General features: G+C 43.4%; 1 protein-coding gene and 1 non-coding gene across 2 annotated transcripts in view; one reads left to right on the top strand and one right to left on the bottom strand.

The window, feature by feature from the left end:
• Positions 1 to 23,076, bottom strand: part of LOC144668533 (L-threonine ammonia-lyase) — a 58,429-nt gene extending 35,353 nt beyond the window's left edge. Inside the window, exons 1-4 of the mRNA XM_078530664.1 lie at positions 22,816 to 23,076; positions 11,632 to 11,977; positions 2,204 to 2,320; positions 580 to 821 (exon numbers count right to left, since the gene is read on the bottom strand). Coding sequence (XP_078386790.1) covers positions 580 to 821; positions 2,204 to 2,320; positions 11,632 to 11,977; positions 22,816 to 22,916 — 806 coding nt within the window. The 5' untranslated portion in view covers positions 22,917 to 23,076. The remainder of the gene's footprint in view (positions 1 to 579; positions 822 to 2,203; positions 2,321 to 11,631; positions 11,978 to 22,815) is intronic.
• On the top strand, positions 19,161 to 19,265 carry LOC144668722 (U6 spliceosomal RNA). The gene has a single exon (XR_013573546.1). It is a non-coding gene; the product is annotated as a U6 spliceosomal RNA (small nuclear RNA).
• Positions 23,077 to 26,356: the final 3,280 nt, after the last annotated feature.

The following is a 26,356-nucleotide window of genomic DNA, read 5'->3' as shown; positions in this document are numbered from 1 at the left end:
GCAGCAGCAAATAATACTTTACAGAGAACCATATTTTCAAATGATTGATTTTCCCCTTCCAATGGGATTATGAGAAAGTCTGTCTTTGGTTACCATGGTTTCCTCAGGTCTGCAAGTAAGAAAGAAAGACTTGCATTTATATAGTTCTTTCCATGACCACCAGGCAAATCAAAGTGCTTTACAGTCAATAAAGTACATTTGAAGTTAGTCACTATTGTAATGTATGAAATGTGGCAGCCAATTTACACACAGCAAGCTCCCACAGACAACAATGTGATAATGACCTGATAATCGAGATGTTGATTGAGGAATAAATATTGGCCAAGACTCCAGGGAGAACTCCCCTGGACTTCTTCTAAATAGTGCCATGGAATCTTTTACATCCATCCAAACAGGCAGATAGGACCTCGGTTGAACATTTCATCTGAAAGACGGCACCTCCCACAGTACAGCACTCTCTCAGTACTGCACTGGAGTGTTAGCCTTGATTTCATGAGCTCAAATCCTGGGGAGTGGGTCTTGAACCTGGAACCTTGTGACTCAGAGGCAAGAGGAAATTAGAACAATTTAGTAACTCACTCCTGCAGGTAGAGGTAACCGTTCTCACTGGCCAGTTTTCTTGCATGGCTCTGGGAATCCTGCACACTATTTCCGTAGGTAATCACCATAGCTCCATACTCGCGGCATGTTTTCACCTTGCCTGGCGAGGTGTTGGTAGGCACGATAATAAAGACGGGGATGTGGAGCTCTGTGGCATGGTGAGCCGTGGCCTTGGAGAAGTTGTTGTCGGATGCCAAGATCACGCCCTTTCTCTGCTGTTCCTGCAAAATGGAACAGGATAGTTCATGGAATCATACAGCATATGGGTCCACCATACTTGTGCTGACACTTTGAAAGAACGATCCAATTTGTTCCATTCCCCACACTCTTCACCCACCAACCCCCGCAACCCTTATAGCATTAGTAATTACCTAAACTGCAGTGCCCTCCAGCCTGTGTTTTCAAAACCTGCCTCAACTGAATGAAATCACTATGATAGGGAAGAAGAGTGGGCAGTGGATTAGATATGTTACCACATTTCCTTTCCTGCTGATCCCAATGAGAAACATTTACTGCAACCTGTAGCTTGCTTATCACAGTTTCAAAGGAATTCTAGACAGGTAACAGAGGCTGGGGCGTCGATGGTGTCTCAGTAATGTCACTAGCTTTGTAATCCAATGGCCCAGGATTATCCTCTAGGAACGTGAATTCAAATCCCAGTGTGGCAGCTGGTGGAATTTAAATCTGGAATATAAAGCTAGACTCAGTGATGGGGGCTATCATTGATTGCTGTAAAAACCCATCTGGATCATTAATGCCTTAATTTAGTGAAGGAAATTTGCCATCCTTACATGGTCTGGCCTACATGTGTCGCCAAACCCACAACAATGTAGCTGACGCTTAACTGTTTTCTGAAATGGCCTAGCAAGCCTTTCAGTTCAAGGGCGATTAGAGATGCTGGCCATTTCAAAGAAAGAAAAACAAAACAAAAATCACTGCAACATACAATCTATCTGGTAATTGGGACTGATGTGCAGTTGCACTTGGACAGTCAAGGTGTTGCACCTTCCTCCACACCTGCTACAAACCCTGAGATGTCTGCAGCATTGAACCCAACCACCACTTCCTGCCAGGCATGCTGTATTACTGTCCTACAATTGGGAGAATGCTCTGGTGTGCTAAGTGGACCAATGATCTTCACAGCCACATCATGCAGAGGCGCCTCCACTGACCCAAATCTCAGCGAGTTCAGAAACTGGACCACGTGTCCACAGGCCCTATTTCCTGCTCTAATACCCACTGGCTTTGCCATCATGTTTCATTTTCGCCTGATAGGGCTGCCAACAATTTCTATCTCAGCAGCTAACTATTTACTGTTAAGTTTCCAGGTCACTTTAAACCCTGAATATAGCCCTTTAACAACTGCTGATCCAGATATTCTACTCCCATTGGCAACCCCCTACCTTTCAGTTCAGTTCTGCTGGAAGGTCTACACCCAAAACATTAACTGGTCATTTTTTTTCTTTAAAGATGCAGAATGGTCGCTGCATATTCCCAATGTTTTTGGTTCTCATTTGAGATTTCCCACATTTGCAATGCTGTGTTACCTTCCTGTTAGAAAGGATGGACAATTAGCTGAGATGGTAGTTTTTACTTTACGTACCTGTGATAGTGATGTCAACAAGTACCACACTCCTCGCTCTTTCACACTGCCGGTGTAATGCAGGTATTCCTTCTTCAAGTAAAGATCCATCCCGTATTGCTTAGAGAGCCTGGAATACTGGGAATAAAGGATATTTGCTAAGTAACCGAGGTTACCGAGGCTGTTGGCTTTGGCCAAGTTGCCAACAAGTTGTAAACATCCATCATTGTCACTGGACTAGTAATCCAGAGGCCCAGGCTAATGCTCTGGGGACACGGGCTCAAACCCCATCATGGGCAGCTGGTGGGATTTAAAATTCAATTAATAAAATCTGGAATTGAAAGCTAGTCTCAGTAATGGTGACCATGTAACTATCATCGATTGTTGTAAAAACCCATCTAGTTTACTAAAGTCCTTTAGGGAAGGAAATCTGCCATCTGTACCCGGTCTGGCCTGTTAGGAAAGAAAACAGTTAAAGAAGTTCAATTGCTAATTAATAGGTTGTTTAACTAAGTACCCATTTGGTTGTATAAAAGGGATAACAGCTGAGACTAGTTTTCTCGGTGGAGAGTTTTATGACAAGCAATAAAGCTCTGTCTTGGTTTCAGTCTTCATTTCTAAACAACTATTGGAACTTAATAGTGGTAGCAGAGGATGGTCGCTGCTTGTCAGTAAAAGATTGGAAACTAAGTTTTCTTCGGACAAAAGACTGTATTTGGAGTTAACTTTAAGAGCAGAGTGATTTGGAGTCACTCAAAAAAAGGAGAATGGCTGAATCAAAATGTAGAGTTTACCCACTGATGTTTTTTGAGAGTGAACCCTATGAGCAATGGAAGAATGAAGTAACCAGGTGGACATCCCTGCCAAAATAAAAAAAAACAGGGAATGGCCTTGGCACTTTTGTTACCATACAAAAGCAATATAAGATGCAAAGTATTTTCAGAGTTGAAGCCTGAGCATTTGGACATGGATGAAGGTTTGGAAACATTAGGTTTTATGGATAAAATCTATCAAAAAGATGATTTATTAAGTGCTTATGAAGCATGGTCTGATTTTGACAAATTTAGAAAGTTGGAAGAAAGTTCCATAGAAAATTGCATAATGGAATTCAGTTGACTATATACAAGACTGCAAAAGTTCTGTCTAGAAACTCCACAATTGGTGCTGGTGTTCAAGTTACTAGACTGTGCCAAAGTATCAAATATGGCCAGGATTCTAGTTCTCACGGAAGTTAAGTTTACAGAAAGACACACACTGCTAGAACAGACGTCAGAAGCTCTAAAAAAGATTCCTTGGAAAACATTCCCTTCCAGCAGTGTTCATGGTGCAAATGGGCCATTCGGCGGTAAGACAGAAAATGGAGGAGACGATGTTAACAGGATGGCGAGATCGTTTAGAAACAGGACGCAGGCGTCAGTACGAAAGGAGATTTGTAACTAGAAACAATGGGGACAGAAACACCTTGGATAATTATGGCAGGAGGAAAGAATTAGGGATTTATGACAAAAGAATAAACCCCAGAAACGCCCAGGTTGTGGTCAATTGGTGTTTTGGATGTGATTCAAAATACCATTATGCAATGAACTGTCCTAAATGATATAATAAGATGTTCAAAATTAAACATGAGACAGAAGATTCAGAAGAAGAAGGTGGAGATATTGATCAAAGAGAGGGCATTGTATTAGCTACAAGAAGTTTCAGCCCAGTGATGAATGTCTTGGTGGCAGAGTCCTTCAACTGTGCGGCGCTAGATAGCGGATGCACATCTACAGTCTGTGGAATAGACTGGTTAAAATGCTATCTGGACTCCTTAAATGACAAGGACCGGAATAAGGCTAAAGAATTTGAGGGCTCCACAAGTTTTAGATTTGGAGATTATAATGCCCTAAAATCTTTAAAAAGGGTAGTGATTCCCTGTAAGATAGCTGGAGTAAAATCATTTCATCAGCACGGATGTAGCGTCTAGCGAAATACCATTACTATTGGGCAGACCACCGATGAAGAAAGTGCAAATGAAGCTGGACATGGAAAATGACAAGGCCATTGTATTTGGAAAACCTGTGGATTTATAATTTACGCAATCTGGACACTACTGTATTCCTTTAATGAAACCTAACTTTTCTGCTCAGGAGATTAAAGAAATGTTATTAACGTCAGGAGATAGGAATTTGGAAGGCAAATTGCATTAAAATGGCATTGGCAATTTGCCCACCTTTCTTCACAAAGATTAAAAATTTTGCTAAGGGATGGAGAGTACAGTAAACTTACATCGCATCCTATCGCTTATCTCCTCTATATGTAAGAAATACAGGCGGACACCATCATGGCCGATATTAAGTCTACCTTTAGCGAGGGATTTCAATGAAGTTGTGGTGATGGATTTAAAGGTGTGGGATAAAGAAAAGAACATTTTTATTTTACATTTTGTAGATTTGGCAACAAGGTTCAGGCAGGTTACAATCATATATACAGCAAAGAAAATAATTGTGGATCAGGTAATGGAGAAGTGGATTGGGACCACCAGCAAGATTCCTCACTGATGAGAAGGGGGGAGTTTACTAATGACGAGTTCTGGGATATGTGCGAAAACATGAATATAATAGTTATGAATACCACAGCTGAAAGCCCCTTTAATGACGGAGTGTGTGAAAGGAATCACGTGGTTCTAGATAAGATGCTTCGTAAAATATTGGCGGATAGACCAAGCTGTAAATTAACATCAGCTCTAGCATTGGCTGTCCATGCCAAGATTTCACTGCAGATGGTTGGGGGCTATAATCCACATCAGTTAGTTTTTGGTAGAAGCCCCAAAATTCCTTCAGTCCTGAGTGATCATCCCCAAGCTTGGGAGGGAACTATGATTAGCTCTACCTTTTCTGAGCATTTTAAATGCACTATACGCGGGTAGAAGAGCGTTCCTTAAAGCTGAAGTTTCAGAAAGAATTCGGTGAGCTCTAAGATGCAATGTACGTCCATCGGAAACTATTTTCAATCAGGGAGATATGGTATACTATCAAAGAGAAGGACTTAACGAGTGGAAAGGCCTGGGTTATAGGTAAAGATGGTAAAATAGTCATTTTACAACATGGGAACCAGACTATTCGGGTACACTCATTAAGGTTAGTTGGCGCGGACTACAAATTTGTGGGTTCGGAAAGTGTGGGAAGGGATGAGGAACCATGCACTTCTCATACCCGTATGTTGTATGATTGTAAGGACCAGGTAGCTAAAGTTAACAGGGTATCTGAAGATGGAGACAATAATTCAGATGAAAAAGATGAGGCAATTTGTCCCAGAGGACAACTGCCAAAAGCTGGCACTAAAGTTACATACTTGCCAGAAGGGGCCAGTCAATGGCGGGATGCGACAACTGTAGCTAGAGCAGGGAAGGCCACTGGAAACTATAAAAATTGGTTAAATGTACGAGATAGAGGACAGAAAGTTAGGCCTATGGATTGGGAACATGAAGTACAAAAATGGAAGGCGTGAAAACGCAGCATCAATTCAGACATTGGGTCTGGGAGTGAACATGCCTCTAGGGAGAGTTCGTGAACTATTGAAAGAAAATCTATAAATGGGAGAGGGAGATCAAACAGTAACAGTCTGCAGCATGATAGAAGGCATAGCTTAACAAGGTCAAGGAATATGGCACAGATTGGTAACGCTACAAGGAGCAGAAGCCCATGTGATCGAGAAGTCTTAGCAGCTTTAAACAAATTACACGATAAATTAATAAAGAATGCCAAACAGCAAGAACTACATAGTTGGAAAGAATTTGGGGTATACACAGAGGTGCCAGATAGGGGACAACCAGCTCTGTCTCATAGATGGATATGCACGGAAAAGGTGCTTCCTGATGGGACTTATAAAGCTAAAACCAGGCTAGTGGCACCAGGGTTTGAAGAAAAATTGGGTGATCAGGATATAAGAGTAGATTCACCTATGGCAAGGAGAGTTATGCGGAAGATCTTTTTAGCTCTATTAGCCAAAAATACTTGGGAATGTAAGTCCATTGATATTAAAGCTGCTTTTTTGCAGGGGCACCAACTTCAAAGGGAAGTTTTTCTCCGGTCCACCAAAAGAGGTGCCAAAGGCAGAAGGAACTCTCTGGGAACTAAATAAATGTGTATGCAGTTTAAATGATGCCTCCAGAGTTTGGTATTTCTCAGTGAGGTCAGTTTTGTTAAAGTTAGGCTCTCTTCAGTTGGAAGCAGACCCGGCAATGTTTTATTGGCACCATGGAGGGAAACTTGCAGGCATCTTTATGATGCATGTAGATGATTTTTTTTGTGAGGTGGTAGTAGCGAATTTGAAACAGTTGTCATTAGTGGGCTCAGAATGGAGTTTAAAATTGGAAGTCAGGCTTCTGGTGTGTTTAAGTACAGTGGATTGGAAATCAGGCAGAGCGGATCACATGTCCTTTTACATCAGCAATCCTACTTAGAGAATATCAATCCTATTGCAATTAGTCATGGAAGGGCCTCCCAGAAAGATACAGTGGCTTCTGAAACATGAAAAGAGGAACTCAGAAGTCTAACTGGGCAACTCAATTGGCTAGGCAAACAAACAAGGCCAGACGTCAGTTTTGACATTTTGGAATTGGGCACTAAAACGAATGATGAAGGTTGAAGAAATCATTCGGGCAAACAAAGCATTGACAAAATTAAAAATGGAGCAGTGCATTTTGAACTTCCCATCTTTGGGTGATGTTAGAAAAATGAAACTGTGTTCAGTGATGCGTCCTAAGCAAATCTATGTGATGGATTTTCAAGTGCGGGAAGATTTATAATATTTCTCATGGGGTGGGGGGAAAGGCAAATGCTGCCCTTTGGCATGGGAATCTTAAAAAGATACGAAGAGTTGTAAAAAGTACATTAGCAGCGGAGACTCTTGCCCTTGTTGAGGCAGTAGAATATAGCATTATAGTAGATTATAGCATAGATATTGGCAGAAAAGTTTTAAATGGAAAAGGGCATTCAGGAACAGTACCTATCATATGGCTTATAGATAATAAGTCACATTGGGAAAATTTTCCCTCTATGAAATGCGTTAACAAACAGAGATTGCGAATTGACATTGCAAGCTTAAAACAGATGCTTGAGAATAAGAAGATTGCCAAGATCAAATGGATTGATAGCAGCTACCAATTATCTGACTGCTTCACCAAAAGAGGAGCGAGCTCCAAGAAGTTACTCATGATCCTCAAAGAGCGACGTCTTTTTCTTTAAGAAAAAATACTTATTTTGTGTAGACATTTCTAGACATGTGTTCTTTTTTTCAGGAGGGAAATAAGGTCAATTTATTAAATGAAAAAATGTATATTGATGTTATTACCATTTTTTTTGTGTGATTATATAAAATTAACGGTTACTTTCTTTTTAAGAGGGGAATCTGTTGGAGAAGGAAACAGTTAAAGAAGTTCAATTGTTAATTATTAGGTTGTTTAACTAAGTACTGATTTGGTTGTATTCAAGGGATAACAGCTGAGACTAGTTCTCTTGGTGGAGAGTTTATGACAAGCGATAAAACTCTGTCTGAAGGGGTCTGTCTTCATTTCTAAACAGCTATTGGAACTTAACATGGCCTACATGTGACTCCAGACTCTCAGCAATGGGGTTGACTCTGAACGGGCCTCTGCAATGGCCTAGCAAGCCATTCAGTTCATGGGCAATCGGGAATGGCCTTGCCTGTCACAGGGTGTCACGCCCGCTTCCCATGAAAGAATAAATACATTTTTTAAAAAATTTAGCAAGCATTTCTGGGAGTCTGAGAATCATACCTTAGACCATGAATCACAAGGCAGTAGTGTCAAGCTTGAATCAATGGGTAGCATTCTTGCCTCTGTGTCAGAAGATGTCAATAAATGCTGACCTAGCCAGCGATGCCCACATCCCATGAACGAATAAAAATAAATCATGCATTCAAGTCCCATTCCAGAGATTTTTGCCACCTAATCTAGGGTTACATTTCAATGCAGTGCTAAAGGAGTGCCCAAGGACCACAGCATTGCATTGAAAAACATAGCGGAGGCAGTGAATCATACATCACTTCGCCTTGTCCTCCGTATAACGTCGTTCCTAGTTTATCACTAATCTCATGCAACAGCACCACTGTACATTTATATAGCACCTTTCAAATTGTCAGAGGTCCCAAGGTGCTTCACAGGTCTGTAATTAAACAAACATTTGACATCAAGCCCAAGAAGGACATTCTGGAAACTGAGCAGAAGTTTGGCCAAAGTTGGAGATGCAAGGGGAAAGGAAAAGAGGTTTTGGGAGGGAATTTCAGAGCTTACGGTCCAGATGGATGAAGGTATAGCCACCATTGGTGGGGCAGTGACAGTGGGGCTGCACAGAATTGAAAGAGTATAGATATCTTGTCATGAGAAGTCACTGGATGGTTCATGTGGGCAATGGGAAAATAACACACTGTTGCAGGAGGAGTTGCTTTTCTGAGAAAGGTGTTAAGTCCTATTGCTGAAACTAAGTAAGGGGAGTTCTCCTGTGCAATCCAACCCAGGATACATGTGACTTGGAAGCGCTTGAAATTGACAGGGTGGAGGGATATGAGAGTGGTGCACTGATGTGATGCTGTGGCTCAATGGGTAGCATTTGAGTTAAGTAGCCTGCGGGTTCTGTAGTAGAAGGTCTGGCACATACAGGGTTAATATCAGACTGAGTACAGTACCGCCCACACAGTGATGTAGGAAGCCGCATGACCCAGGCCTAGGATCAGTGTGGTGTTGGCCAGAGATGTGTTAAGGCCTAAGATGGAGATAGTTCCATGCCTGTACCTTTCACTATACATTTGTATGTAGTCACAAGTAATTAATAAGCACTTGCTGTTAACATACAAAAGACGATAAAGACTTCTTTAACAGACACGTTCTGTAACCAACACCATCCTAACAGGTTCAAGTGCCACCCCAGAGACTTAAGCACAAAAAATCATACTAATTCTCCAGTGTAGCGCTGGAGAGATGCTGCACTGAACTGAAGCCTTGTCTGCCCTCTCAGGTGGATGTACCAGTATCACAGTATCTTTACAGTGCAGAAGGAGGCCATTCAGCCCATCGAGTCTGCACTGGTTCTCTGAAAGAGCATTCCACCTAGTCCCACTCCCCTGCCATATCCCTGTAACCTTGCACATTCTCTCTTTTCAGGTAACAATCCAATTCCTTTTTGAATACCTCAATCGAACCTGCCTCCTCCACCTTCTCAGGAAGTTCATTCCAACCTCTAACCACCTTCTGGGTAAAAAATTTTTTCCTCACATCACATTTACTCCTCTTATCAATTATTTTGAATCTGTGCCCTCTAGTTCTTGATGTTCTCCAGAGAGGGAACAGTTTCTCAATATTTACCTATACCCCTCAGAATATTGAATACCTCTATCGAGTCTCCTCTCAGTCTTCTTTTCTCCAAGGAAAACAGTCCCAACCTTTCCAGTCTATTCTGTTAGCTACAGTTCTTCATCCTGGGAATCGTTCTTGTGAATCTCATCTGTGCTCTCTCCAATGCCTTCACATCCTTCCTCAAGTATGGCACCCAGAAATGGATGCAGTACTCCAGATGAGGCTTAACTAGTGTCCTATACAAGTTCAACATGACCTTCTTACTCTTGTACTCAATGCCCCTATTAATAAAGCCTAAGATAATATATGCTTTATCAACTGCTCTCTCAACATGCCCTGCCATCTACAGTGACCTATATACATATACACCGAGGTTCCTCTGTTCTTGCAGCTTCTTTAGAGGCTCTCCCTTTATTTTATACTGTCTCACCATATTCTTGCCAAAATGAATCACCTCACACTTCTTCTCTGCATTGAACTTCATCTGCCACTTGTCTGCCCACCAACATGTCTATGTTCTTTTGAATCAGTCTTGATATACACAGGGATAGAATCCATCTCAATATACACAGGGATAGAATCCATCTCGATATACACAGGGATAGAATCCATCTCGATATACACAGGGATAGAATCCATCTCGATATACACAGGGATAGAATCCATCTCGATATACACAGGGATAGAATCCATCTCAATATACACAGGGATAGAATCCATCTCAATATACACAGGGATAGAATCCATCTCAATATACACAGGGATAGAATCCATCTCGATATACACAGGGATAGAATCAGTCTCGATATACACAGGGGGAGAATCAGTCTCGATATACACAGAGGGAGAATCAGTTTCGGTATACACAGGGAGAGAATGAGTCTCGAAAGACACAGCGACTGAATCAGTCTCAATATACTCAGAGAGTGAAGCTGTTTCGATATTCACAGAGAAGAAGCCAGTTGCGATGTACACAAGGAGAGAATCAATCTTTTTATACACAGGGACAGAATCTGTCTCGGTATACACAGAGATAAAATCAGTCATCGTGAGCACATGCAGTGAATCAGTTTCTATATACACAGATATAGAATCAGTCTTGATATAAACTTGTGTCTCAGTTTCCACATGGCACTATTTTGAAGGAAAGCAGGCGAGTTACTCCTGGTGTCCTGGCCAATATTTATCCTTCAATTAACATCATAAAACAATCATAATATCTGGTTGCTATCACATTGCTGTGTGGGGGCCGGGAGTTTGCTGTGTGCAAATTAGCTGCTGCATTTCCCACATTTCAAAGGTGACCACACTTCAAAAGTGACCACTCTCCAAATGAGCATTATGACCGAGTGCCATTGCCCTGCCTTTTCCCCATTACCCCTGCACATTGTTTCTATCTAAATAATCATCTAATGCCCTCTTGAATGCCTTAATTGAACCTGCCTCCACCATACTTCCAGGCAGTGCATTGCAGACCCGAACCGCTCGCTGTGTGAAAAAGTTTTTTCTCACGTCACATTTGCTTCTTTTTCAAATCACTTTAAATCCGTGCCCTCTCGTTCTTGATCCTTTTACAAGTGGGAACAGCTTCTCCCTATCTGCCCGGTCCAGCCCCCTCGTGATTTTGAACATCTCTATCAAATCTCCTCTTAGCCTTCTTCTCTCCAAGGAGAGCAATCCCAACCTCTCCAACCTATCCACATAGCTGAAGTTTCTCATCCCTGGAACCATTCTTGTAAACCTCTTCTGCACTCTCTCCGTGTTCACATCCTTCTTATAATATGGCCCAGAACGGAACACAATACTCCAGCTGAAGTCTAACGAGTGTTTTATATAAATTCAGCATAACCTCCTTGCTTTTGTACTCTACGCCCCTATTAATGAAGCCCAGGATGCTATATGCTTTATTAACTGCTCTCTCCACCTGTCCTGCCACCTTCAATGATCTATGCACATATACACCCAGGTCTTTCTGCTCTTGCACCCCTCTCCTGCATAGAGATGCCAATTCTTAGCCTTATGCTGCAGCTTCTATCAATGTAAGCTCAACATTCATGAAAAGAGCTCAGGCTGAAAAATAAAGTTATCAACCTACCGTGCAGGGAGTTTTCTGCACTCCATTCTGGATTTTAAAGGCAGCTGCACTGATGTCCTCAAATCGGACTTGTCCGCTGCTGGTTTCAGGGGTCCTGTTTGTCTTGTACTCCGTCACGTTCAGGGCATTGCTAAGCAGTGTTTCCGAGTGGCCCATAACCGTCACTTCCCAAGTCTTGACGTCTTTTTCCAGGTACTCATCCTCCCCAAAGTCCTTGAGCCTCTCTGGGTTTATCGCCTTTGGCCGGGGCACAGGGCATCCGTTCCCAATTGGGCCATCCTTGTGGTGACAGGGATCACTGCTCACGGGCGGTTGCTGGTGACCCTGCCGACCCCCTTCCTCACCACTGTACAAAACACAAATGGAGACATGTTGGCGCTGGGTGGCAATGCTGAGCTTTCTTCCCTTAGAGGTTCCAAAGTGGAAGTCGGGCAATAAAACCTACACCACTTAGAAAGACAAAGATAGCTAGCTCCATGTCTCAGTGAGGTTCACCAGCTGAGCCATGCAACAACAACTTACATTTCTATAGTGCCTTAAGTGTAGCAAAATATCAAGGTGCTTCACTGGAATGTTTTCAAACAAAATTTGACACTGAACATCTTAAAGAGATTATGGTAAAAGTTTGGTTAAGAGTTAAATTTTAAGGAGCATCTTAAAGGAGGAGACAGGGGCAGAGAGGTGGAGTCACAGTAAGAGGAATCTCCAGAGATTTTCAGGTCCAAAAAGACTGAGTGAATGGCAAATTGCTCTAACGAAACTCACTGACAAGCTCACATCTGCATTGCTACTCTGTAAGGTAGCAGAGAGGGACTGTGGATTTGAGTCTATTTGCCCAGCAAGGTCAGTGGGAGGGCACTACACTTACAGGCAGTCGAGGTGCATCTCCAACATCCGCCTACCCCTCCCTGTCAGAGATCCCATGCAGTTCCCCCCTCAGATTATGTTGAAACACGCCAATCATAAAGTATTGAAGGGAATTGCCTGTTGGGAGTTCAGGGTGCTTCCCTAGTCTGGGTTACCACAGCCCTCCCCCTTCCCCCTTCCCCTCCCCTCCCCTCCCCCCACTAGCCACCCCATAAGCAGAGCTCATTTCCACCCCACTGGACCCCAGTAAGCCTCACCTGACTAAAGACACCATCCTCCACTTATGTCGGGTCTCTGCTGGGTTGGGGAAATATTAAAGTGAAGATACTTTAGTAGGAAGCGTGGAAAGACAAAATATATTTTAAAAGGTCGGAGGCTAAGAAATGTTGGTGTTTAAAGAGGCCCGGGTGTTCTTGTATACAAATCACAGAAAGTTAACATGCAGTTACAACAAGCAATTAGGAAGGTAAATGGCATATTAGCCTTTGATACAAAGGAATTGGAGCATGAGAGTAAGGAAGGCTTATTCCAATTGTCTAGATCCTTAATGAGACCACAACTGGAGTACTGTGTGCAGTTTTGGTTTCCTTAAGGAAGGATATATGTGCCTTGGAGGGTTCACTAGACTGATTCCTGGGATGAGAGATTTTGCTACGATGAGAGCTTGAATAAACTAGGTCTATATTCCCTGGAATTTAGAAGAATGAGAGGTGATCTCATTGCAATATATAAAATCCTTAAGGATAGATGCTGACAGAATGCTTCTCTTGGCTGGGGAATTGAAAACTGGTCATGTTATTATAATGATATAATACCTTGGGCTTATTTACTGTACAAGATACAAGGCACCAATTGCTCATGAGGGATTGGGTAAACATGTTGTGGGTTCATTTATTAGGACTAGGCACATGAGAACACTTGTACATAGGAATTTATTTGGTGCTTGAAGGCACCAGAGCTGCTGTGTGTGCGCTGCTCAAAGCAAAAGTGAAAATAAGACTGGATCACATGACCCACTTCCTTTCTATTGATTGCATGCTGATATCCCTTAAAGGCACATTACAATAGAAGGAGTCACAGTCTCAGGTTAAGGGGTCGACTATTTAGAACTGAGATGAGGAGAAATCTCTTCACTCGGGGGTTATGAATCTTTGGAATTTTCTACTGCAGAGAGCTGCAGATACTCAGTCATTGAGTGTATTTGAGGCAGAAATTAATAGATTTTTGGATACTAAGGGAATCAAAGGATATGGGGATTGTGCGGCAAGGCGGAGTTGATGTAGAACATCCAGTGGAGCAGGCTTAAAGGGCTGAATGGCCTACTCCTGCTCCTATTTCTTATGTTCTTCTGTTTAGAAGACCTACTGTATGCATCTCTGGGTGAGATATGGAGAGATGGATAGTGGCACTGTGAAGGAATGCAGCTATAAATACGAAGTTATTAGAAACTCCAGCTATAAATATGGAATTATAAGATTAAAATAGTGATTCTCCTATGAAGTAGGGATAAAAAATTAAAAGCAGAGTTCAAATTAAAAGCAGAATTCATCTGCTGGACAAAGGGACAAGTGTTAAAAAGTTTGTAAACATGCCTGGGTATAATTGTACAACAGTATCCTGTGGCAAATCCTCTAACACAAGGCAGTTCTGAAAAAAATAGGAACTGGCCCTTACATTACCACAGCAAGGTATTGATAAATTGTAAGATACTGCAGTCTAACAATGGATAACCTTAAGGATGACCCTAAACAACTGGTTATCTGAATCCTGGAAACCGGGTGTTGCAAGGAACTGACCACTGTCCGCACCTCTCAGTATCCAGTTTGACTGGAGGATGTTGACGCAAAACCAAGGATGTTGCCCAGCCTAAGTGCTCAAGATGCTTCCTGCTGGCTTAGGTCTTTTAGGGTATAAATAAAGGAACTACAGTAGAATTTTTGCATTTGTTGGATTCACTCCAGTGTCTCTCAGGTAAAGGTATGTCTCTGTCGTGTAGTAATGATAGTTCTCCCTTTTAATTGGGATAGGGTGTCCTTGCTTCACTCAGAAGCCTTCTGTTTAAGTTAAATACTACTTTAAATATTGATGGACATCTTAAATATCTGTCTGTAACATTAATAAGACCTACATTCTCTATTAGAAACAAGATTATACTTACTTTTCCTAGAACTGTCAATGTTGAGATTGAATTACCATCAAAAGTGAACTGCGTGTTAAGTTATTTAATAAACTCATATAATTTAGAAAATATATTGTCTCATATAGTCTTCTATATCCAAACTCAAAAATCCATCTCTGTACACTTTTTCAGTGGAGACGTACATTGTTGAGGAGAGATGCCTGGATGCTTATAGTATCCTGGTTGTTATAATCTAGCTAAAACTTGTTAAAATGGCTATTTGGAGGATGGTAATATTCTCTGGTGGCTCCTTTCCTTTGGAGAGAGTTGGATCAGTTCCTCAAGCCCATTTAAGTGTCATTGGGAGCTGTCTTCCTCAATATCAAGTGAGAGTGATTATCCGAGGAGTATGCCTGATCCTGAATAGCCCTAAAGAAGGGCTAGGATTATAATTCACTTCAGCACTCACTAAACTCTGAGTGGGTAACTCTTCCCTGAATGTACTTGTTCACAGTTTGAACCAACTAAATCAAACCATGCATATTCATACTCTGCTATTCAGTTAGTGTCCACCATACTCATGCTCTGGATCCAGTCAGACCATGCACACATTCCTTGTTGTAACTAATGATCAGTTCATCTTCACTGCAATCATAATCAAGTCACAAGGTTTTCCATTCTTAAAATAATACTTCATAGCTCACTCATGGGAAAGAACTGGTTCCTGAGACAATGCTAAGGGAGACATTCCTCTGTGGTTATGTGTTTTATCACCTTTATTCCTTCATGGGATGTGGGCATCATTGACAAGGCCAGCGTTTGTTGCCCATCCCTAATTCCCCTTGAACTAAGTGGCTTACCAGGTCACTTCAGAGGGCAGTTTCGAGTCAACCACTTTGTTGTGAGGCTGGAGTCACATTCAGGCCAGACAAGATGGCAGATTTCCTTCCCTAAAAGGGCATTAATAAACCAGGTGGATTTTTACACCAATCAATGATGGTTTCTTGGTCACCATTACTGGGATTAGCTTTATATTCCAGGTTTATTAATTGAGTTTAAATTCCATCAGCTGCCATGGTGGGATTTGAGTCCATGTCCCCAGAGCATTAGGTAGGGCCTCTTGATTGCTAGTCCAGTGACATTACCATTACACCACCTTCTTCCCACATGTAATACCTGTGGTAGTGTCACATGTGTGAAGGCGAAAACAAGAAGTTGCATTTATATTTTGTACCTATCACATCCTTAGAATGCCTCAAAGCATTTCAAAATTAAGCACTTTTTATGCTGTTTTGTAGGCAAATACGACGACCAAATCATGCACAGCAAGATCCCAAAACAGCAACATGGTAATGACCAAATAATCTGTTTCACTGATTGGTTGAGGAATAAATATTGGTCAGGTCACTGGGAGAACTCCCTACTCTTCTTATAATGGCCTGGGTTCTTTTATGTCAATATGAACGGGCTCACTTTAAAGTCTTTATCTCTAAAAATAGCACCCCCAGTAGTACAGCACTCCCTTAGCACTGCACTGACTGATTATGGGTTCGAGTCACCTGAGCAGGTCTTAAATCCCCAAACTTCTGACTCGATTTTTCTTGAAACACGTGCCGAGGAAATTTTTGCTAACCTGCTCCCATTGTCACCACACATAGTGACAAGGGAAATTCATCTCCTGTGATGTTTGGAAGCGAATTTGTAGGATTCCTAAAGCCTATTGGCTTGATAAATGAAGCTCACTATTTGCTAATACTGTGACTGACACTGATCTTGGTTTTTTTTTAATAGTAATCATTAATTGCTTCAAATTCTCCAATGATATTTTATGTGTGTTGGTCTGATATTCTTAAATATTCTGCAGGCTGTTTCTTCCACTACCATTCCCACTGGAGCGTTCTCCCAGTGACCTGACCAATATTTATTCCTCAAGTGGCATCAATGAAACAGGTCATTAACACATTGCTGTTTTTAGGATCTTGCAGTGCATGACTTGATTGTCGCATTTGCCTACAAAACAGCACCTATCCTTCAAAAGTGCTTAATTTTGAAATGCTTTGCAGTATTCAAAGGATACAATAAGTATTATATATAAATGCATTCACATATATGACACCACCACACCTCAGTAAACTCCTATTTAATCTTATAGGAACAGAGTGTTCTATTATGATTTAACGAAGTATAGTTCACCCAGTCCAAGTTTATGAAGGCAAGCCTCTGTTTAGTGCTGAGTCACACAAACAGGAAGATCCCAGGTTGAATCCCCAGTTACCCCTCCATCTCTTTCCCTCTTTTAAGCAATGTGGTTGACTCTTAAATGGCCTCTGAACAAGGGCAATTAGGGATGGGTAATAAGTGTTTGCCTAGCCAGCGGCGCCCACATCCCATGAACGAATAAAAAAAAGTGCCTCCTCTTTGACCAAGCATTTGGTCACCCACCCTAATAACTCCTTTTTTGGATCTGTACCAATTTTTGTTTGATCATGCTCCTGTGAAGCCCCTTGGGACATTTTCCTACATTAAAGGTGCTATATAAAGGCAATTGTTGTTGTTGGTCTTTGCTTCAAGGGTGTGAGCATGCACCCAAACATCAGGTTAGGGCCTGGTTTGGTTTTGTTCTAATGTCTCCATTGTCCGGTAGCCTGTACTCAAACATGAAGAATGGTTACCTGGACTAGGTACATCCAGGAAACAAGACAGAAAGTTAAGGGGGAGTTGGGGTTGGGGGGGTTTAAGTTACATCGATGAAAACTGCTAACCTTGTCACTTGACCTTTAATGTGTTTGAATTAAATAAGCAAATTAATCTCTCTAAGAACCTACTTGTCTCCACATACGCGCTCAACAAAGCTACAAATAAATAAAGCCAATTAGGAACGGTTCAAGATAGGACAGAAGACAGTACAGAATAATTAGACACATTTGACTGTTCACAAGATAGAAGGAGCTTATGAGCTAACCTGATCTTGTGTACGAATGAATTATCCTCCCACCATCCAGTTCCATCTACGTTAGCCATAATCAAGTAAGAAACAGATGGAAAGTGCTGTATAGAATAGATATTCATACTGACAGTAGGTGGTTGTCTTTGGCTCACTGGTATCATTTCCATCTTTGAATCAGAAGGTGAAGGGATTAAGCCCTGCTCCAGGCAGCACCGGGGCAAGTAGAGACTAGAATACGGGGCTGGATGTTCAGTCCCCGCCAGGGCCGGGGTTGGAGGCAGCCAGGAACTAAAAATATCCCCAAGGAGGGTAGCTGATCAAGGTCATTAAGAGGCCAACTGGAATTTTCAAATTGGCCTCCAGGTTCCCACAGGCAGCAGGGCCTAGTTTAGGTGCCTAGAGATGGGCACCTGGCAGCAGGCTAAGGGGGCCAGCACTCCAGGTTGGCCTAGAAATCCTTCCTGCCTGCCTGGGTGCAGGTGCAATTTTAGGCCACCCTGTAGAGGGGCTCCTCCTCCCCCCCACCCCACCCTCCACCGCCCCATACAGTGATAGTCTAGCTGCTGAATCTATTTTTCAATTGACGATTTGAAAAAGTTAGACAGAGGGCGCCTCCATTTTGAATTACCCTCTCTCATACTTACCTTCCAACTCAGGCTGCTGCTCCTTTCAAGCCAGAAGGCCTCTAATTTGCTCTCAAGCTGCAAGAGAGCCTCCTTAATTGGATGACAAACCTGCCCTCTGGCCATTTATTGGTCACCATGGGGAAGATCACAATGAGTGACTCTTTCCTCCAGGCACGGGAGCACAACCTGGAAACATTCACGACCTCTGTTTCCCGTCTCCAGGTGGAATATCCAGCTCACGGTCTCTAAAGACGAGGTTGACAGCCAGCAAGGCACTCACACCTGGACAAAGTGACCACTGGCTCAGCTGTATTGTTCCCCCACCTAAGTCAGAAGGAGTAGGCTCGGGCACAACTACAGACAGGTCCTGCTCCTGCATAAAGAGCAGGCCCTTGGCCATAGTCCTGGAGGGCTCTGGTCCCTGTGGAAGAAACCCACAGTACCAATTAGCACTGTGGATAATTGACATGAGAAAGTCCTCCTATATTGCATTTCATACCAGCAGCTTGCATTTATCGAGAACTTTTAGTGAATGAGTTAAAATTGGGCCCCCAATGTTTCACGTTGATGGCCTTCCATCAGAACCTGCCAGCATAAATCCTGTCATGAACGGTTCACATCTCAAAGCTGTCATGCTTTACCATTACAAAGTTCTTCAGCCTTGAATGCCTGTGGGGTTCTTCCAATCACCTTCCAGAGCTTGGGCAAGAGATTAATGGGATTCACAGAGAAATTCAGCAAATGGCCATTCACACCATATCTCTGTGCTCTCTGCCCACCTCCTGCCTGCTAAAATTCTATTACAAAACTTGGGTTATGATGAGCACAGTCTGTTGGGAATAGGGAGCAGGTCAGTCATTGTGTGTAAAAAGATAGGCTGTCGGGTGTAAATCTTTCATCGGAATCGTAAACTAAGGGGTCAGTAATGATTTTACAGGTCAAGTATCCTTCATCTGTAAATCTGAAAACCGCTCGCTTCGGCAGCACATATACTAAAATTGGAACGATACAGAGAAGATTAGCATGGCCCCTGCGCAAGGATGACACGCAAATTCGTGAAGTGTTTCATATTTTTCAAGGTCATCGCCAATCGGGTCAAATCCGCTCTGGAATTGGTGATTCACCCTGACCAGACCTGCTCTGTGCCAGGCAGGAAGATCTCTGACAGCCTGGCGCTGCTCAGGGATACGATTGCCTATGTACAGGACAGGGGTGTGGATACCTGCCTCATCAGCTTGGATCAGGAGAAGGCCTTTGACAGAATATCGCACACCTACATGGGGGATGTGCTCTCCAAAATGGGCTTTGGGGAGGGAATTCGAAATTGGATCCAACTGCTCTACACTAACATCAGTAGCGCAGTCTCAATCAATGGGTGGGAAACAGATAGCTTTCCGATTAAATCTGGAGTCAGGCAGGGCTGTCCTCTCTCGCCTGTCCTTTTCGTGTGCTGCATAGAACCCTTTGCCGAGTCCATCAGGAAGGATCCGGGCATAAGAGGAGTGACGATCCCAGGCAGTGGAGGCACTCAGGTAAAAGCCTCCCTGTACATGGACGACGTCGCCGTCTTCTGCTCGGATCCGCTGTCGGTGCGCAGACTGATGCACATCTGCGACCAGTTCGAACTGGCCTCGGGAGCCAAGGTAAATCGTGGGAAGAGCGAGGCCATGTTCTTTGGGAACTGGGCTGACCGATCCTTTGTCCCCTTCACTGTCAGGGCTGACGGCCTGAAGGTGCTGGGGATATGGTTCGGAGGGACCGGGGCATGCGTTAGAAACTGGAAGGAGCGAGTGGCTATGGTGAAAAGGAAACTGGGCATGTGGGAGCGACGCTCCCTCTCCATTGCGGGTAAGAACCTGGTCATCAGGTGTGAGGTACTCTCGCTGTTGCTGTACGTGGCGCAGGTCTGCCCATTCCAGACTCCTGCGCGATGGCGATCACTCGAGCCATCTTCCGCTTTATCTGGAGGTCGAAAATGGATCGTGTCCGCAGGGACGCGATGTACAAGCCTCTAGATAAAGGGGGAAAAAACGTGCCCAACATCGCCCTCATACTGATGGCCACCTTTGTGTGTGGCTGCATCAAGCGGTGCGTAGACCCTCAGTACGCAAACACCAAGTGTCACTACGTGCTGAGGTTCTACCTGTCCCCGGTGTTGCGAAGGATGGGTCTGGCCACGCTGCCGCGGAACGCTCCAAGTAGTTGGACCGTGCCGTACCACCTGTCCCTGGTGGAAAAATTTATGCAGAAAAACACCTTTGACCACAAGTCCATCAGGCAGTGGTCAGCACGTAACGTCCTAGAGGCCCTGAGGGATAAGGAGAGGGTGGACCCTGTGGGATGGTTCCCCGAGCAGACTGTCAAAGTCATTTGGCAGAATGCCTCATCGCCAGAACTTTCCAACAAGCACCAAGACGTAGCTTGGCTGGTGGTGAGAAAGGCCCTCCCCATCAGATCCTTCCTACACGCCAGGAAGCTCACCCCCTCTGCACGTTGCCCTCGAGGTGGCTGCGGTGGGGAAGAGACCGTTGTTCACCTCCTTGTGGATTGTGCCTTTGCAAAGAAAGTCTGGAGAGAGATGCAGTGGTTGCTGTCGAGGTTCATCCCGAGCAGCTCTGTGACACAGGACTCTGTGCTCTACGGGCTGTTCCCAGGGACACACACCGAGACAAACATCAACTGCAGCTGGAGGATCATCAACTCAGTGAAAGAGGCGCTTTGGTCTGCCCGAAACTTGTTGGTCTTCCAGCACAAAGAGTTGTCCCCGACCGATTGTTGCGGACTGGCACAATCCAAAGTCCAGGACTACGTGCTGAGGGACGCACTAAAGCTTGGGGCAGCTGCCGCAAAGGCGCAATGGGGAAGGGTCGCTGTCTAAGACCTTTCTACCACAGCGCACCGAGAGACTGGGAACTGTTTAGAGCCCCTCGGGCTGTACAGATCAAAATGAAAGGCTGTAAATGATTGTAATATTGTTTGTACTGATGCACCTGGTGATACATTTTGTAAAAGTTTAACCTGGATTGTACCCTTGTAATGTTGTTTTTGAAATGGTTTGGAATGTGATTGAAGATATTTTATGAATAAAGTATATTTTTACAAAAAAAAAAGTAAATCTGAAAACCGAACACACCCAAACACCGCACTTTTTTTGAACCTCGTTGACCTTTAACACAGGAAGTCCCTGAGCCAAGTCCACACGACCCGAACCAACATGAACCTCACCAACTGCACCCAACCTTAAGTGCGGGAAGTCTAGTTGTTTGTCTGCACATCGACACTCTGAGCCCTCTCCTACAAGCAGGATCGCAGATAGCGCCACGGGTGGGAACTTATTATAGGTACCCTGTATTTATTACTCAGTGATACATCTTACTTTTCTAGTCATTTTATTTACTTTAGACTATAGCTAGCCTAAGCTTAGGCTATTGTAATGTAAGTAGGCCTAGTCCTATATGCAGTATTGGGAAACAAAAAATATCTGAAATCTGAAACGCAATCGACCCCAAGGATTTTGGACAAAGGATACTTGACCTGTAGTAATGTAGGGGGCAGGATACTGCAATTATAATAGAGAATTAATGGGTCAAATGACCCAAAAATTGCTTAATAGAAAACATTTAGGTGATGTAAAATGTCATTTCGATGAAGCAATGGATAGATAGCGAAAGAACAGCAGATGCCGAGAATGTTTAAGAGGGTGAAAAGACATTGGAGAGATCAGCAAAAAGAGGAAAGTGAGTAAGTGGAGATTGAACAAAAGAAAACAATAAATGCAGAAGGCCTGAATTGAAAATCAGCATTTGTGGTTTATTTTCATTTTCCGACAATCCTGCCAGAATTCCCACGTGAAAACAATCCCCTTCACGTTGCAATCTTTCTGTATCCATGTGCCATTTATTACTACAAACTTTTGCAGACTCCTAATCTGCTACAAACACTTGCAAGCTCCAATAAGAAGGTCTGTTACTATCTGTTAGGCCCAACTGAGCCCCATTTAAAACTGTTGGCGGCCCAAAGGAATGTGCTGGCCCCAAGAAGTTATTTTGAAAGCTGCTAGAATTCCGTAGACATTACAGCAAGGCAATAGGTCATTCAACTCAAACAGTCCATGCTGCTGTTTATCTTCAGCATGAGCAGTATCTTAATCCCATGTACTCATCATGCTCCCTTATCCCTTTATCCCTGTTTCCTCTAACCCACCTATCTAATCCATAAATTAAGGTGATAACTCCAGTAGTACATTCCACAACCTCACAACCCTTTGCGTAAGAAAGTTCCTCGGCTCTCTGTGTTAAATGTCTTTCATTTGAACTCGCATCTATCTTGTTCTGGACCCTGCAATTGCTGGAGTTTCCCATCAAATCATGTCAAACGATCAGAATAATTACCTTATTAATAGGTCAATGGCAAAAATAAAGAGGCGAAGCAGGACTCCAATAAAACCATAGAGAGCCGGAGAGGGAGGGGAAGGAAGAGGAGGCCCCTAGATGGATTCAACCTGGCACAAGCCATTAACTTTTGGCTGTAACATGATGCTGCTCTGTACAAGCTACAAGCTCTGAGGGCCAGAGAAGGACTATGAAAGGTAGGCTATTCCTAAAAAACAACAAGTTCAACCCAACCTTCTCCAAAAGGGATCATATTCTTCATCTTCTGAGGAGATCTTCTTGGGACACTTGTTCTTCATGGACCTCGAAAACAGAAACTGGGCTGCAAGATGCATGCTTGCCCAGGGCGATGTGGACACCAGCGATGTCACACAGCAGAAGAGCCCAACTTCAGGATATCCGTGTTCTCTTAAAGCGGCTTAGAAAATGACAAAGTGTTGTGCTTGAATCGAATTCTTGGCTCAACACCACCAACTTTTCCTGAGCTGAACTGTTCTCCTCGTTCACTCAGCAGTGAGTGAGGGTGAGGCTACTGCAGCAGCTGATTAAAGAGATTAGTTCACCTGTCAAACTGTCTCTGTCAATCTAGGAAATGCCAAGATTACTTACTACTGACCTCCTTACTGTGTAGCACTATTAAAGCTTCAGAGATTTACCATCTCTCTACAGGAAGAACTTCTTGAAGGAGCAGTTCTAATGTCTTATATCTACATTCTGTTTAGCCCACATAAGAGTACTCTCATATTCTCTTCAGGTACTATGACCTAAGAGGACGTTGGTGACCATGGACTTCCATGTGTTGGTCCATGGTTATGCTTGGTAACATACTGGAGTGCTTTTCCATTGCCTTCTGCAGATTCTGGCTGACCTGAAGACTATCTCACTCTTATCGCCTGCTATAGGCATATTGGAAGGATTTGCAGGTTGATGATCAATCTGTTTGGCCACATTATGATTGCCATCAAGCCCTGGAGTTGGACTAGAACCCAGGGCTTTTGGCTGAGAGATAGAGATACTACCATTGTGCCACAAGACACACTTTAGGAAAAGTACTACAGAAGCAATATTTGTTATTTTAGAAAATTCTGGTATGTTGGTCATCCGCAGAGACTCAATGACTAAACCATCTGGTCTACAATCTTGGACAAGGTAACGTGTGATAGAGGAAGGGGCTGCAATGGTCCTTAGTGTTTGGGGGTAAGGGGTTACATTGTCCTTAGTGTTTGGGGAAGGGTTTCATTGTCCTTAATATTTGGGGGAAAGGTGTTCCATTATCCTCAATGACCCCAGGCCAGTGGAGGGAAAAATTCCTGCTTTTTCAAGTATGGAGACATCAGGATGGGATCAAGTTAGTACATCACGCCCACATGGTTGAAAAGCTTGCTAACAATAACGACCTAGGCTTGGAAACAAAGAGCAGCCACTTGAACAAATACTAGTGGGCTACAAAGGCCTATGGAACTGTACTGTAACAGGAGACACTGCATCCGGAGGAATAAATAATACTGATCATCTCCCTGTAATTCACAACATGCCCTGGTTTCCAAATCCTCTATCTCCCCTTCCTCCACTTACCTTCATCAGAGGTAAAATTAGAATACATCCCGCCCATTGATCTCACTTTCACCACTGATTAGGTGCAATTCACTCTTCCTTGGACCCTACTAAACAGGCAACTGACCATGGTTAAAAGCTGCAAGAAGATAAATAAAGTGTCAGGGTTATCTTGCCCTCTGTCATGCCCAGTAGGGCATGTCATATACATTACTCTTAAAACATAAACTATACCCAGTGTGGAATCTCCTGGAACTGATTTTTCTTTTTAAAATGGACATTGATGGGCTGCACAAGATGGCTGCTGAGAGTCACCTGACTGGCTCTGTGGATTCAAAGCTGCCAAGCTGTCTTGAAAAGACAGAAGGACACATTCCAGATTAGAGGTGTCACTACTCATCTCCTGAAACCATCCAAAAAGGTATTTCCTGACTTGAATGGGTTATTCTGAAACCAAGATGGCGATTGTCTCAAACCCAAAGAAAGTCTGCAAACAATAATCCAGGTTGTGGGTAATCAATGTAAGCCCAACACCATATTTGGAAGGGAGCTATGAGAACCCACATGGTAAGGCAGCCATGTTGGTCTTCCTATTTATTCTTTTAAGTGTTGTCTGCAAAATGACACAACTCAACACCTGCAGAAAGAGGAGCAACACCTGTGCCTTAAGTATTGGAGGCATGTAACATCATAAGATCACCAAGCTTGTTCTTTTTCAAGTCCACCAATACTGCAAACCGACCTCCTAGTAACAAGACTACAAGAAACTAACTTTGTGACCTGCAGAAAGTCCATCTCTTTGAGATAATCCTCTGGTATTCAACTTTGGCTACTGAATATGCCTAAACACACTGTAGTAATGAAAATGTCTTCTTCATCAAGCCTGCACCTTGTGTTTTCCAAGATGAGCCAATTACATGAATTCTGAACAATTCTTTTGTTATAGCTTGTAGACGTGCACTATCCTCTTTAATTGTATTTTCCTCAACTGTGTGTGAGTGAACAAGTGACGTAGTATTAGATTTTCGGATTGAGTGCATGAGTAAACAATTCTCTTTATTTAAACTAATGAAAAGCTTGCTGCTGGTCATTCAAATGGCCCTTTCCAAGAAAACACACATTACGGAGACTAAGGTAAGGGAACAGGGGTTCCAGTTCTCTCTCATCCATGTCCATAACATCCTCCAAGGAATCTTAGCAAAACTTTAAAACTTTAATCCAATTTACAATGGGCATGTCCAGCTCTGAGCTCTTACATGCTATGAATGACTTATCCTAGCAGTAAATGACCAATAGTCCATTGAGTACCTTTGAAGTCACTGTTGCAAATTGCATACATCAAGGATCCTTTTTTTATTCATTTATGGTATGTGGGCGTCGCTGGCTAAGCCAGCATTTATTGCCCATCCCTAATTGCCCTTGAGAAGGTTGTGGTGAGCTGCCTTCTTGAGCTGCTGCAGTCCCTGTCCCAGACCCACGGCGCTGTTAGGGAGGGAGTTCCAGGATTTTGACTCAGCGGAGGAACAGCGATATACTTCCAAGTTAGATGGTGAACGGTTTGGAGAGGAACTTCTAGGTGGTGGTGTTCCCATGTGCCTGCTGCCCTTGTCCTTCTAGATTGACCATTCCAGACCCACAGCAATGTGGTTGATTCTTAAATGCCCTCTAAAATGGCCTAGCAAACCACTCAGTGTAACAAATCGCTACAAAGTCACAAAAAAGAAATGAAACCAGATGGACCACCTGGCATCGACTTAGGCACCGGAAACAACAGCGGCAATCTCAGCCCTGTCGACCCTGCAAAGTCCTCCTTACTAACACCTGGGGGTTAGTGCCAACATTGGGAGAGCGGCACAGTGGTATACAGTCGGGAGGGAGTTGCCCTGGGAGCCCTCAACAATGACTCTGGACCCCATGAAGTCTCATGCCATCAGGTCAAACATGGGCAAGGGAACCTTCTGCTGATTACCAGGTACTGCCTCCCTCAGTTGATGAATCAGTGCTCCTCGATGTTGAACACCACTTGGAGGAAGCACTGAGGGTGACAAGGGCACAGAATGTACTCTGAGTGGGGGACTTCAATGCCCATCACCAAGAGTGGCTCGGTAGCACCACTACTGACCGAGCTGGTTGAGTCCTAAATGACATAGCTGCTAGACTGGGTCTGCAGCAGGTGGTGAGGGAACCAACAAGAGAGAAAAACATACTTGATTTCATCCTC

Source organism: Cetorhinus maximus, chromosome 27, assembly GCF_964194155.1.
Source record: "Cetorhinus maximus chromosome 27, sCetMax3.hap1.1, whole genome shotgun sequence".
NCBI lineage: Eukaryota > Metazoa > Chordata > Chondrichthyes > Lamniformes > Cetorhinidae > Cetorhinus > Cetorhinus maximus.
The sequence above is the reverse complement of the archived record's forward strand: the minus strand, read 5'-3'. Positions and strand labels throughout refer to the sequence as shown.